Source organism: Xenopus tropicalis, chromosome 1 (assembly GCF_000004195.4).
Source record: "Xenopus tropicalis strain Nigerian chromosome 1, UCB_Xtro_10.0, whole genome shotgun sequence".
Classification (NCBI taxonomy): domain Eukaryota; kingdom Metazoa; phylum Chordata; class Amphibia; order Anura; family Pipidae; genus Xenopus; species Xenopus tropicalis.
Window position 1 is genome coordinate 156,852,088 of NC_030677.2, and position 14,754 is coordinate 156,866,841.

The 14,754-nt window shown below is 36.4% G+C and overlaps 1 protein-coding gene across 3 annotated transcripts in view; it reads right to left on the reverse strand.

Moving 5' to 3' along the window:
* sfswap (splicing factor SWAP) overlaps window positions 1-14,754 on the reverse strand; it is a 57,197-nt gene that overhangs the window by 17,876 nt on the left and 24,567 nt on the right. For all 3 annotated transcript variants that reach the window (XM_004910552.4, XM_004910551.4, XM_012969267.3), the window contains 5 exons: window positions 14,208-14,339; window positions 13,258-13,351; window positions 7,116-7,266; window positions 4,591-4,833; window positions 3,486-3,673 (listed from right to left, as the gene is read on the reverse strand). In XM_004910552.4, the coding sequence (XP_004910609.2) occupies window positions 3,486-3,673; window positions 4,591-4,833; window positions 7,116-7,266; window positions 13,258-13,351; window positions 14,208-14,339 (808 nt within the window). The remainder of the gene's footprint in view (window positions 1-3,485; window positions 3,674-4,590; window positions 4,834-7,115; window positions 7,267-13,257; window positions 13,352-14,207; window positions 14,340-14,754) is intronic.

Here is a 14,754-nt window from a genome sequence, read left to right on the forward strand (position 1 = left end):
AAAAAAAAAAAAAAAAGAATCTTACATTATATACATCATTTTCTCTAAAAAGACAAGCCATACTAGGTCTACTCCAACAACACTACAGGGAGAAAAAATATATATTTTAAACGGAACGTCCACCATTCTGCAAAGTCCTGGCCACAATCCCTTCTCTTTGATCGTTTAAATAGAAAATTGATAATTTAAATGGACAGCTGCTGCTCTAAGCTCTACTGCACATGCTTGGTCCTTACGTTGCTAATTTCCCTAGCATTAATTCTACTGGTGGCAGATTTATGCTAGGCAAGTGAATAAGGACAGCTAGTGATAACTGCGATCTTTGCAACAGTGCTTAGCCCCAGGGTAAGCACAAACTTCAATTCTAGATGTAATGGGAACCATCACTTTGGTAGATATTTGCATAAGATGAACATTCCTTTCATTCTTTGATCTTCGCGCATGAGCTGTAAAGAGCCAAATAACAAAAAAAGAGTCAGCTTTTTCACTCAACTGCGCTTGCTCCAGCCCTGGGATCCTGAAGAAACAAGACAGAAGGAAGGGGAACATTAGCTTGCAGCTACCCTGGGCCGGAGCAGTTTTCTCCTAACAGGAGCACCAGCCAGGGGTATCAGGTAAGCAATTACAATCACTGGGGTGCACCCCCCCATTGATTTAGCCTTCCCCTCTCCTTTAAAACAGTGTGTTCTTGTTTCGTGGTATTCAGATAATTAGGCCACAAATAGATGACCAAAATGTATTAAATGGATTGCTTGGCTTATAGGTCAATGTGTGAGCACATGGGAAGCATTTCTTCCTGTACTTCCTGTACACTGATGACATCCTGTATCAGTTGATGGGGAGCACTAATTGCTAAAATCTGTTGTACCTTCAACCAATCATTTGTGGTAAATGACTTTTCGATTGGCTTACAAGCCATTTGCTCAAAAAAACTGATAGAAGTTCCACAAATGTAGTAATAAACAGCCTGGTAATAACAGACCAAATAGGCCAATCACCTTGTTTCAGCTTTTATGCAGCACTGTGCAGGCACTGTATGAGGCATCTGTGAAAGATATGCAGTTGTCTTACTCCTCTTAAAGCTTATTATATCTGAGAAAAACCAATTGAAGCTCATGATGTTTGAAGCATTAAACAATCCATACAGCTGTCTGTACCATTTAATGATTTGTTACACTTGAAAGCATGCCATGGTTTCACATGACTGTTTTAGGGATAAACCCTATTCAACAAAAACACGTCCATCAAAATTTGCTAACGTGGCTCAGGCAAATTTGTAATTTACATTCATTGCTACAATAAGAAGCCAATTTAATTACTATTAGTTTGTATCACCAGCCATTAAAATGTATCATTATCATCCAAAGCTATTTCCACAGCTTCTTATCTGCATCTAATAATCAGTAAAGTTTTTAGCAAATATTATCTATATATAATATAATGTACATAAACCCTAATCTTCCCATATGTTTAGATGTTATTGTAATTGTTTTACTACATACTCTTGACATTTTCAAATGATGAGAGCTAGGCATTTCAAATACAATTATTTTGTTATGTACTACTTTAACACTAGCAGGAATATTAGGCTAATATTAAATCCAGCCCTGTCAGTTTTGTCACCAATAAACTAATAGCAAAACATATGGACACATTGCAAGAAACATTTTAACGCTGAAATAAAACTAGCATTGTAAGGAATTAAAGTGAAGTTATAGAGTCCAAGCAGAGGTAGCACACCATACGATGGGGGTTAATACCTGGGTGCCTGTGCAATAAAGTAAAATACAAATGCAAAAAACTGCACTCACAGGAATTTCCACAATCAAAGCTCAAAGTCATCAACAGCAAAAGTGAAAACAAACAAACAAAAAAAAAGGTTTAAGGTTTTTATTGATCCAGCGTTTCAGTTCCTTACTGGAACTTCCGTCAGGGAGACTAACACATGTTCCAGGAAGTTCACAAACTTTACACAGATCAGTAAAAAAAAATGAATTGCATATATATTTACTTTTTAAATTTATAATTTATGTAGGGAAGGATACCTGTAACTGATAACATGTATATATGTACAAAGATATAGCCCTTGGGTGGGTGGTCAGCATATTGTTAAATGCCCCTTTTTCATAATATGTCAGACTTGTTCCTGATAGCACCATGGCATGTCCATGTAACTGTGTGCAAAATGGCTGTGCCATTATGTGTTCCTTCAGATTAAGTATTTGCCTTGGGGCAGAAGCAGTTTGAAAGGCAGCGGCAAATACAGGTGTGGGACCTCTTATTAAAAGGAGAAGGAAAGGCTAGTAAAGAGTTAATCTCAAGCTGCAGGCATACCTTCAGTTGTCTCAATAGTGCCCTTAAGTCTCCCCATATTTCACCTGTTCAGAAGATCAGAAGACAAACAGGAAGAAAAAACGCTGAGCTGTTTAAAGAAAGTTCCTATAATGCTTCACTCCTGCACCGACACCCAGACCAAGTGAACATGCTCAGTTAGTAAGACTATGAGTCAGCTTCCTGCCGATTGGCTCAGATCCATATTCCTAAGGGGGGGGAGTGAGTTCTTAGCATTCTTGAGGGAGGGGGGAGCAGGAAAGAGCAGAGAACAGAAAGCTGTGTGTCAGTGCAGCAGAGTCTAGGGTAGATGGCCTTCTTGTAATTTGAAGCCTTCTATATAACAGGCATCCAGATAACGGATCCCATACCCAAATAATTCTCAGGTACACATGCCAATTTAAAAGTCTCCCATTGCAGCAATGGGCTTATAGGAACAGCAATCTACCAATTGCTGCAAAGCAAATCACTGTTTATAATGCTGACAGGCAAAAATAGGCAGTGTCAGTCAGTTCTGCCGACTAGGCTGGCAGTTAAAAGAAAATTACAGAAGTAGCAGCAGCTCAGGAAACATTTTTTGTTTTTTTCTAAGCAGAGAAACATCAGTTTGTGCATTTAAATTCCATTTACGTTTCCTTTAAACTAAACACCATCTACAACAGGTTAAACAACAGCAGGTATGTGCACATCATGCTCACATGTACTAAACCATTTCATTTCTTATGCTGTTTGATACTATCAATTACAGCACAGCTTTGCTGCATATATGTTTCTTGTTGTGGAAATATTCTCATTCATTTGTGTGCTAAATACACTGTCCATCAAGGTGCATTAACACTGTTTGATGGGTAGCAGCACTTCTGCCTCTGCTTATTAGGCATTTGAACTCCTTATTCACCTCAGTGAGAGGCATTATTACAAAAGCATATTTGATTTTTTTATACTTAATCAACACTATTTGCAACAACAGTCTCCCCCCCTTAACTTATTTTCCCAAGGCCTTTACAAACCTTTTCCTCCTTTTATATTAGCTCATTGTCTTCATATTTTCCAAGCTACTTTGAACCACATCATTCTTTACAAGGAACCAAAAGAAAAAACCCAACATACCAAGACTTAAGCAAGTGGTAAAACATTTAGCCAAGGCAGCTTACCTCTGAGCTGAAGTGACTCTCCTCTATTCTTCCCAATTCTGCTTCTAATGGATTCTTTAATGTTTGTAAGAATAATGCAGCTTTCCTTTTACGTTCAGCCTGCAGTTGCTTCTCTTTTGATTCCTTTGCTGCTTGAGCCAGTTTTTCTCTAGCTGCTGCTGCCAATCTGTCTTCCAGCTTTTGCTTTGCTAAATTAAAATGAACAACACTGCTAAGTGTTAAGGTTCTAAGCTATATCAATAGTTATGTTTTTAATGCAAATATAACAATCTAATGGTAAAACCAGTAAATCAATAGTGGTCTGCTGACAATGGCTTTGATGTGTTTATTTGCTCACTAAAACTTAAATCACAAAGGCATTAACTTATGCTACAAATAAATACAGTTTTCCTTTTAATAAATACAGTTTTAAAGTAAATTATATACCTGCAAGGAAACAAGCTGGTTGTGGTTGCCTTGGTTTGATACACAATCTTAAAACATAATGTGCAGCATTTCTAGCCTACTTCTTAGTTAAGCTTTATTTCTTCTTTAAAATAGACTCAATGGGATCATGCATTGCACTACTACTACTAAATCTATCATGTACTCAAAAAGCATCTGAGAGTGTAGGCTTTCTGCAAAACTCTGAACCCCCATTAACATTTGAGGGCAGTAAGGTTGTGGAATGCCCTTCCTAGTGGTGACAGATCTGTTAATGCCTTTAAAAGGGGCTTGGATAAGTTCTTGAACAAGCATAGTATACAAGGCTATTGTGATACTAAGATCTACAGTTAGTATTAATGTTGGTATACATGGTTTGTGTAAGTGAGTGTATAGATAGGTCAGTATAGGTTTGTGTGTGCTTGGTTTACTTGGGTTGATCTTGATGGACTTTTTTCAACCCTATGTAACTAACTATATAACATCAGAAAAGGAATAGCAGAATAAATCACATTCACCTCATTTTAAGAAATCTTCTAGCTCCAAAATATAAACAATACAATTACATACGCTACAACAACACATTGGGCTGTATGTGACTTTTTTTTTTTACATCAATTTTTCACAGGATCCCCCAAATTGGAGAGCTCCAGTAAGTATGAAATCCACATTGTTTTTATACCTTGTTTTGCTTCAAGTTCCTCTGGAGTTAGCTGAGGTCTCTTTTCTTCTGCCATGGATGGCCCAGTACCAAGGATTTGGCTACTGCTTGATGAACCACTTGCTTTGCTTTGGTGCCCATCTTTTTGTATGTCACCTTCTTCTTCCTCTTCACTGTCATCATCTAATTTAACTCTGTTTTTCTCAAGTGGTAGCAGGTCGGTTTCCTTTACTTTTATAGCAAAACTTATGGGTGCAAAAGAGACTGAAGAAACAAAATGGAAAAATATAACTAAGTCAAAATTTGTTGGATGCAGCATGGATATGAACTAAATTTTCACATTCATTTACCTTGGCAACAAGCGCTTATGCCTAAGTTACATGAGTAAGAGCATCTTTTCTATGCCAGATCCCTGGCAGAACATGAAAAATCACCAGTGGGACTTTAATATGCTTTAAAGCACTTTTAGCAGACAAAGAAAAAAGGTTTCACAAATAAAAGCAGAAGTTAAAGGGGTGGTTTAACTTTAAGTTAACTTTAGGTAGGTTATAGAATGGCCTATTCATAGAGTCTTCATTTTATTTTTATAGTTTAATTATCTGCCATTTTTCTTCTGCCTCTTTCCAGTTTTCAACTGTAAGTAACTGACCCCAGCAGCCAATAAGCTATTGCTCTGTGAGGATATAATTTTATTGCTTTTGTTACTTCTTATTATGTATATTTTCTATTCAGGCATCTCCTACTCATTTTAAATAATTTATTCACATAACTGCCTGCCTGCTATGGTAAACTGCACCCTGGACTGCAACCAGATTGCTTCCAAAATCCCAGTCAGGAGAGCTTATGAACCAAAAGCTAAATAATAAAAAAAGAACCCAAACAATTAGGACCAATTGTAAATTGCCTCATACATCATACTAAAAGTTAATTTAAAGGTGAACACTACCCCTTAAAAGGGATACTGTCATGATTTTATGATGTACTTTTTATTTCTACATTACACTGTTTACATAGGAAATAATTCACTCTACCATTTAAAATTTTATTCTTGAACCAACAAATGTATTTTTGTTTAGTTTAGTAATATTGGTGTGTAGGCAGCCATCTGAGCTTTCAGAAGGAGCCAGCGCTACACATTAGAACTGCTTTCAGATAACCTATTGTTTCTCCTATTTCCATGTAACTGGAGGAGTCCCAAGCTGGACCTGGATTTCTTACTATTGAGTGCTACTCTGATATCTACTGGCTACTATCTTGCTTCCTTCCCATTGTTCTGCTGATCAGCTTCTGGGAGGGGGGTAATATTGCTCCCACTTGCAGCTCAGCAGTAAAGTGTGACTAAAGTTTATCAGAGCACAAGTCACATGGTTGTGGCACCCTGGGAAATGAAGAATATGGTTAGCCCCTTGTGAAATTTCAAAATTAAAGATAAAAAAAATCTGTTTGCGTTTCTAAAAAACAGATTTCAATGCAGGAGTGGGCTGGAAAAGCTCTATTTACTAATCTGTTTAAAAAAAACAAAAAAAACATAACATGTTTTCCCATGACAGTATTCCTTTAAAGGGCATGTCAACCCCAAAAATAATTTTTTGCATAATGAAAGAAAACATTATTCTAAGCAACTTTCCAATATGAAATAATTAATAAATAAAATTTGTAGCCCTTTAAACGTTATTTGTAAATGTAATTGCTATTGAACGCAGCATTTGCTGAACTCCTGTTTGACCTTTGCAACACTGTTTAAAATGTAACAGTTTCCTCCAGCAAGGCAGGTCTGTCAGTCTGCTGGCATTTGTTACAATGTTTCAAGTCAGAGCCACCAGGGCAGAGAATAGAAAAGGACAGGCAAACACTGCTTCTAATAGCAATTATAAATGCAAATAACTCAAAAACCATTAAAAACTTGTAATAAATGTATATTGCAAAGCTGTTTAGAATTTTGGTTTCTTTTATTAGGCAAAAAATTATATTTTGCGTTGCCTTGTCCTTTAAGGCTTTTTCAATAAGGCCTCACTTGTGTTTCATGGACAATATGGAAGCCTTACTTGTTCAAAACATTACTATAGAAATTATTATTAGAATGACGTCTAAAAAAAAAAATTACTGTTGCTACTACTATAATACTAATATAACAATGGGGATCATGCATCTCACTTCAGCCTCACCAAATTCTGAAAGTGCACCCCACAGTTTTGAAAAAGAAAAAAAGTCTAGTGAACAGTTCAGAGAATGTGAAGATCAATGATTTTCATCTACGTTCATACAAAATGGGTAAGCTTGAAATCAACTACACAGCCACATTGGCAAAGAAAAGCTTAACAGTGAGCCACCAGATATACACCAGATTTCCAGCTCTTCCTAGCCCATGTGCCTAAGCTTGTGTATAAACCATTGGTATATCTATTTCACTTGTGCATCATTTCCTAGAGAACACTAAAGGGGCTCGCTCTGTCTGAGCAGGCCATCGGCAAACAGTGTGCGCTTAACCATAAAAACAAGCATGTTCAGTTTCTAAAGCAACAAGACAGTTTTGGGGAAGATATTACCTTTCATGAGCTTCCCATCACTGACAGGCTTACTGGCAGCTGCATCACCTTTAAAGCTGTCATTTCCATCATTCACTGCAGGATCAGTGCTCAAAAGGGATTCGCTCTTTACTTCGCTAAAGCTTTGATTTGTATCAACCTCTGGAGTAGGCTGTATAAAAAATAAAATGACAAGCATTACAATAACATTAACAGTGAAATAAGATACTTCCATATACAGTTACAAAATCTGTTGAGTTGTGAACAATACTGCAAAACAATTGTGAAAGAATGCTGGATAAAAAAAAAAGTGATTAGTACCTGTTTAGAAAATAAGCTCTAATGTCATAGGGATCATTACAAATGAGGCATCCTCTCTTAATGATTCTGTACTGATCTTTACCAAGTGCTGACTAAATTTCAAATTTCAGCCAAAGACTGACTTAGTTCAGATCTCTTTTTAATAGTGAATGAATGCATTTCAGTAAAAAAAATGCCCCAAACCATTTAAAATGCTTATTTGTACAAAGACTTCACATTTTAATAAAAACTTAAAAACATAACACAACCTTGGCTGTTTTTTACCCGACATGCCCCTTTCTTAACGTACCACTGAGGATCTAGTCACAACAGCCGAGGCTAATGTCCCACTGAGATTGTTGGCAATTCACAGTATTGTCTATGGCACAGTATTTTCTGGAGTTTAGCAGCACTGAAAAGTAGCTGCTACTAGTAGCCCAGTGTATCTTCACAATTAGCATCACTAGGAGCATGAACAGCTGGAATTTTTTTTTTTTTTTTAGACAAATCACAAAATTCACTCACAGGGTACTTTCTAGCAGAAAACTGTCCTGCCTTCTCCCGTCAGTTTTATCTTAAAGGGGAACCACCACAAAAATGAAAATAAATTACAAATTCTATACCATTTCCGAAATAATGAAGTTACTTTTCACTTTCCCCCTCTCAGAAACTGTCTCCCTTCCTTATGCAGGAGTCAAATCTTAACAAACCTACTAATTTGGCAGGATTTCTGGTGATTTTGAAAGAGCTTTAATTTATTTTCTAAACACCACCCCAAAAGCTTCAATAGACCTAACCGTTAATCAAAATCAGACTCCCGACTGATGCTGAGAGGGTGATAAATAAGAATAACTTGATTTTAGAATTGGTACAAATGTTTTAACACATATTTAGATAGTTTCTCTTTTCGGTATGATGAATCTTTCATTTTTGTGATAGTTCCCCTTTAATGCATGCTCAATACAATAGAATCCAAACAAGTTCTATACTACACATGTCCACAAAAGGATACATGCAGTAAAGCACCCTAGACTGCTGTATGTTAAAAAAAAAAAAAAAAAAAAAAAGAGCACTGCCCTGGTCAGACCTTTTAGCAACTTCTTTTGGTTTAATAAAACCAAACCCACCAAAAACATTCATTTTAACCCTCTGAAACTACCTTAGATGTATCATCAATGCAAGTAATAGTTAATACAGATAGTTAATAAGCAGGAGCAATACTAGCCTACTTTAAATGCAGCAAACAACAGAAGCAAGCCTCCCAGAACACAGTAAGGATCAAACCTAGCGAGACCATTTCACATTTGGTTTAGGTTGTTTATACAAACTGTAGTTATTTCCTTTTTCTATTAATTATGCTAATCTAGTGGATTTAAGATCATACACTAATTCTGCTAATTATTCTGCTTATATAATGATATTCATATTAGTTAAAAGGCTTTGTCAAGCATTACATTTCCTGTAAAGCTAAAACAATACAGATAAACATAAAATGCATTTTAGAAGGTGTTCACAAAAACTTTACTGCTTTGGTTTAATATCTAAACTAAGCATAGCGTAAAATAAGATTCCCCTTGACCAGTTTCAGAGAAAGGACTCAGCAGTATAAGAAACCATGTGAGATCTGAATGTATGCATTCTTTTAAAACCTACTGTACTGTAAAAATTAATATCTCCTGAGAGAAAAGTGTGCCATTTCTCTGCAAGGCAGAATGAAAGGATGGCAATCTTTTAGGGGGTCTGAAAACGTTTTACTCAAGGTGAAATAAACAAATGGCTTTTCAGAGAAGCAGATAAAACAGGTAGAACATTTATGCTGCAGACAGCAATTGCACTGAGTCTGTCAGGTCCTGATTTAATAAATTGATTGAAACATTCATGCAAAACAAAGTGTGATAATAAAGTATTGTCACGCAACTGAAAATTAACAATGAAATCTACATGTGAAGGAGTATGAAAATAACATTTGCACCACTGTGCATGTGTGTGTCTAAGTCTGTGCTAGGGATGCCTGGTTCCTTGCTCTTTAACATTCATCAACAGAAGTTGCTCCTTTACAGAATAGTAAGCAAAGAGAACACATACATGACAAATGTTAAGTGCAGAATGAGCTTTACCTGTATGGCCAGTGAGTAAATAAGGGTGTGTGTATGTGTTAAACTTAAAGGAGAAGGAAAGGCATTTTACTGCCAATAGATTTGCCACATTAGTGCCACCTAGAACCCTATATTTAGTCTGCAGAAACCATTACCATACCTGAGTAACCAGCTTTAGAAGCTTTCTCCGTTTGCTTAAGATAGAGCTGCCATTTAGCTTCCTGTCTGCAGTTTAGCCGTTATAGCTCAGATCACACATTCCTAAGGGAGGGGGGAGGGAGTTCTTAGCATTCTCATGGGAAGTGGAGCAAGAGAGGGGAGAGAACGGAGCAGACTCTGGCCAGGGGAATTAAAGATTTTTCTGAGAGAGGAAGTCAGACACCCCAACAACATGTTTACAAAAAAAAAAGAGACAAGAAATCCTGTGTTTCTTTTGATAGAGGACTTATAGGTGTATTTACATTGACCTTTCTGATAAAGCTTACTTAGTTTTTAACCTTTCCTTCAAGCCAGAAGTTAAGCAACTTATGCCAGAAAACAAGCCAAAGCTTTAACCTAGAGAGTATAATTTCATACCAAGCATTATTATTTACTACTCAAAATGCAAACAATAAGCCAGTATGCTGAATAATAACGATAACCACAGCTTTGAATTAAGATATCTGGGGGCTTCCTGCGGCTTTTAAAGAAGAACTACACCCTAAATGAGCTGCCATGTAATGTGAATCAAAATAAATCACTATCAGCTTCATATTGTGACATATATATATATATATATATATATATATATATATATATATATATATATATATTTATTATATTAATATTTATAGAGTATATTGAGAGTTGCTCTCTAAGCTCAGGTAACTGACAATCAGCAGAGAAGATGGGGAGCTACTGGGGGCATCTTTCACAGATCCTAACTGTTAATTCGCTATGGTTGTCTTGGGCAGGAGCAGGAGTAGAAATACAAAACATAATATACAACATTTCCAGCCTCCTTCTTTAGTTAATCTTTAGTTCTCCTTTAAAAGCTCTAAAATTAAAATGTCAAACTCTGATTTTCTTCATGTTACTTATTTAGTGTTCATTAAAGTAGAAGGAAAGGCTAATAAAGAGTTAATCTCAAGCTGCAGGCATACATTTAGTTGTCTCAATAGTGCCCTTAAGTCTCCCCATATTTCACCTGTTCAGAAGATCTAAAGCCAAACAGGAAGAAAAAACGCTGAGCTGTGTAAAGAAAGTTCCCATAATGCCACACTCCTGCACAGACATGTAGACCAAACTGAACATGCTCAGTCAGCTGAGTCAGCTTCCTGCTGATCCACATTCCTAAGGGGGGAGTGAGTTCTTAGCATTCTTGAGGGAGGGGGAGCAGGAAAGAGCAGAGAATAGAAAAGCTGTGTGTCTCTGGCACAGGAAATACAGACACAACTAATCTTTTTTCAGGGAAGTCAGTGCAGCGTTTCTGTGAGTGCTTATGGCTGTATTTACACAGAACTTTCTGATAAAGCTTACTTAGTTTTTACCTTTCTTTCTCCTTTAAGGAATGTGCCCCATACTGGTGCTAGCCCTCTCAGATGATTCTTACAAAGGACAATGGTGGGCATTTTTTGGCCCTGTAGAATACTTGGAAATTCAATGTAGTGACAAAATTCACTGGGGGATGATGAACATATTGGCACCCTCAGTGAATTCCTTTATGCATTCTCTAGTTACAGTAGCATTGTTTAGTTAAACTTATTTTAGTTAAATTAATTTGGGAAAAATATACAAATATACTAATGCTACCACAACCACTAGTGTGCACAAGGACAGAAGATGTGGTATAATCTGCACAAATATTCCTAATTAGTCCCCAACTGGACGAATGGTTTGCCTTTATTTGAATAGAAAGCAACTGTAGGTTGGGAAGAGATGCTGACTGCTGCTATTATAACAGAGCATTGTGTTAGTAGAATGTCTTGTGTGCCTGAGAGGAAACTTGTTTGGAAAAATTTTCTACTTGCTTTTTTTTTTTTTTAATAAATTACAGCTGTGTCTTGCACTCTGGCAGGGCAGGATATACATTTAGTGTCAAATTGATGTATGGCAAGGAACTTTGCATCAATTCTCTTTTTAAGATTAATGCAGTGGCATGCATGTGGCTCTTTTTAAATTCCCGCAGCTTACCTAAAAGCTTCATTGACTTATGTGCAATTTCATTGTTTTACCATGATACAGAAACTGACAACAAATAACTGGCCCACTAGATTGAGAGAATTTTATGGCCCTACTTTTATTTGCTGCAGTGCTGGCTGGAATACCATTTACTAATTTGGATAGGAGTAGTTATTTGTCTATTATGAGGTATCTTTTGAATCATTGTATTGTTGCAACATGCAAACTCTTTTGCATTACCATTTCATGTTCAGATTTTGCTGATACCATTCCTACGTCTTCCTTCCAGGCAGTCCAAAAGGAAAACCAATCCTTTTCCATGCATGGCATGGATTTTTTTTTTTTTAATACAACTGCTTATTTCCTGCTTAACTGTAACAAGTTACGAGATGTATCATCTACAGAAAGAATTTAATAAGGTGGAAATGGACTCTTAAGCTAGCCAATTTATATAAAATACCAATTCTGGAAATTAAACCAAATGATCTGTAGCATAAAATACTTCATGCATAGACAAAATACCAGTAAAAATGCTGATTTTACACAACCCCAATGTAGGCAATTTCATCTACTTAACTACACTGTACAGCAAATATGAATTCTCAAACCTTGGATTGAAAGGAGAAGGAAAGGCTAATAAAGAGTTAATCTTAAGATGCAGGCATACCTTCAGTTGTCTCAATAGTGCCCTTAAGTCTCCCCATATTTCTCCCGTTCAGATGATCAGAAGCCAAACAGGAAGAAAAAATGCTGAGCTGTGTAAAGAAAGTTCCCATAATGCCTTGCTCTTGCACCAAAAGCAAGACTGGTGTACATGCTCAGTTAATTAGACTATGAGTCAGCTTCCTGCTGATTGGCTCAGATTCACATTCCTAAGGGGGGAGCGAGTTCTTAGCATTCTTGAGGGAGGGGGGGAAACAGACACAACTAATCTTTTGACAGAGAAGTCAGTGCAGCATTTCTGTGAGACCTTTCTGATAAAGCTTACTTAGTTTTTACCTTTCTTTTCTCCTTTTTTTTGAAGAAGAAGAAGAAAAAGAAGAAGGCAGGCTACAACTACACCTTAATATGTTCAGGTTATAAATAAATTGACCCATTCAGACAACTAGACAGATATTTTAAGATTTGGCCATATACACATGGAAAGACATATAATAGATCTTTTCTTTCAGCCAACTATCTATAATTTTAAAATCCACCAATGCCTACAGGACATTACAGATCACATTTCCTCTCAAGAATAAATGACTGCAATATAATAGGATTACAAGAAATTTTGTTTGGGCACTGTCAGAAAGGGCATCTTTGGGCATCCAAAACCAGAGAGTGAATATGCAACCCTCAGGCAATCAATATATTTCTGCTCTGAAAGTCCAATATTCAAACATAAAAGAATAAAACTTTTTCAATTATAATCAAGTCGTGACAACACTACTCTCATTCAATAGTACATTATTTTCAGTTAAAAACACATACATTTTTCACAATAAAGTCCCTTTGGAAAGGAAAATGGAAAGTATGGTTTCTACAGTTAACATAGATTTGCATGCACAATACAACACAGTGTTCAAAATGCAGTTAAAATGCTCAAATTAAAAAATACATACGTGGACATTAAGAAGACCTTCTTTCTGCATGAAAAAGTGTTTCTTAAATTCATAATATGGGTTATATTGATGCCAGGGCTGCAGGAAATCAAACCTGAAAAATTGCAAAACATGAAATTGAGTAAACATGTAATAGAAAGTTTTGTTTCAAGTATTACAAAAAAAAATGATTTATTTTGATAACTGTTGCATAATACACTGAGGGGCTGATTTATTCAAGTACGACAGGTACGAAATACAAAAAATTTGTATTTGTACTGTACGTATTTTCTGCGACTTTTTCATACTTTGCGACAACATTTGTGCAACATAATCGAATTGTTGCGCCGAGTACGAAAGTTTCGGATTCATTCAAGCTTCGGTATCGTGACTTTCCTTTGGCCAGGTTGGAGCTGCAGAGTGCCATTGAGTCCTATGGGAGGCTTCCAAAATCATGCACAGGAGGATCAAAGTCAGAAATGTTTTCCTGTCGTTTACGATTGTTCGGATAGGAACATTTCGAGACTTTTGGATCACCGATACGATATTATCGTGACTAATACTTTTTTTTCGTAAGCATTTACGGGATATTTGTGATCATCAGAAATGATCGTATTTAATCCGAATTTTACCCATTTCGGGATTCAAACTCGTACTTTGATAAATCAGCCCCCTTAGTCACACACAGACATTCTTATATACAGCAAATAACTGTTAATCAATCATCTGCTGTATTTTACGGCTACTGGCATCTCTCCTCATCCCTGTCAACTTGATTCTTGACCATCTGCAACCTAGCTTTTATAAAAAGCACTCACAAACTGTATTCACTATAGTAGGCAAAGGCCTTACTTGATAGAAATTGCAGAAATTACACTAGATATACATTTTCTATCATGAACCATTATTAATGCAGTCAACTAAATTAGTTTTAGATGTAAAACAATTGCAATGCAAAGAAGTTTTCTAACCTTGCATCATTCTTTGCTCGAACACTTGTTTCAAACTTAATTCCATTTCGAGCAACATATTGGGCAAGCTTGTCAATAACCGGCTGGATATCAGGTGGTGGAGGAATGATGGCAACCACAGGAGTAAGTGCACTGCAGAACAAGAACGGCAAACTTTAGATAAAAAGTATACATTAACTATGATGTACAAAAAAATGTTCAGAAAAAACCTCAGAACTCCCTGATACATAATTTGTTATTTTATTACACTTTATTTATATATTATTATCAAAACTAGAAGTGCACAAATAGGGTGGAGAGGAGCAATAACTGAAAAGTAGACAGCAATAGAAGTCAAATTCTGCCAAGGGCACTTGAGTGAAAGTCATGGGCACTTAGAAGAGACTATAGGTAAGAAAGACAAGATTTACAGTAAAAAATAAATAAATAAAGTAGGAGGGCATGGATCTTTGTTCTTGTTTACAGTTGTATCTCAGGGCTGGAACAGCAAGACCTATGAACAAGGCACATGGTTGGTGACCCAGTTTTTTCTTGACTAAAAACTTGC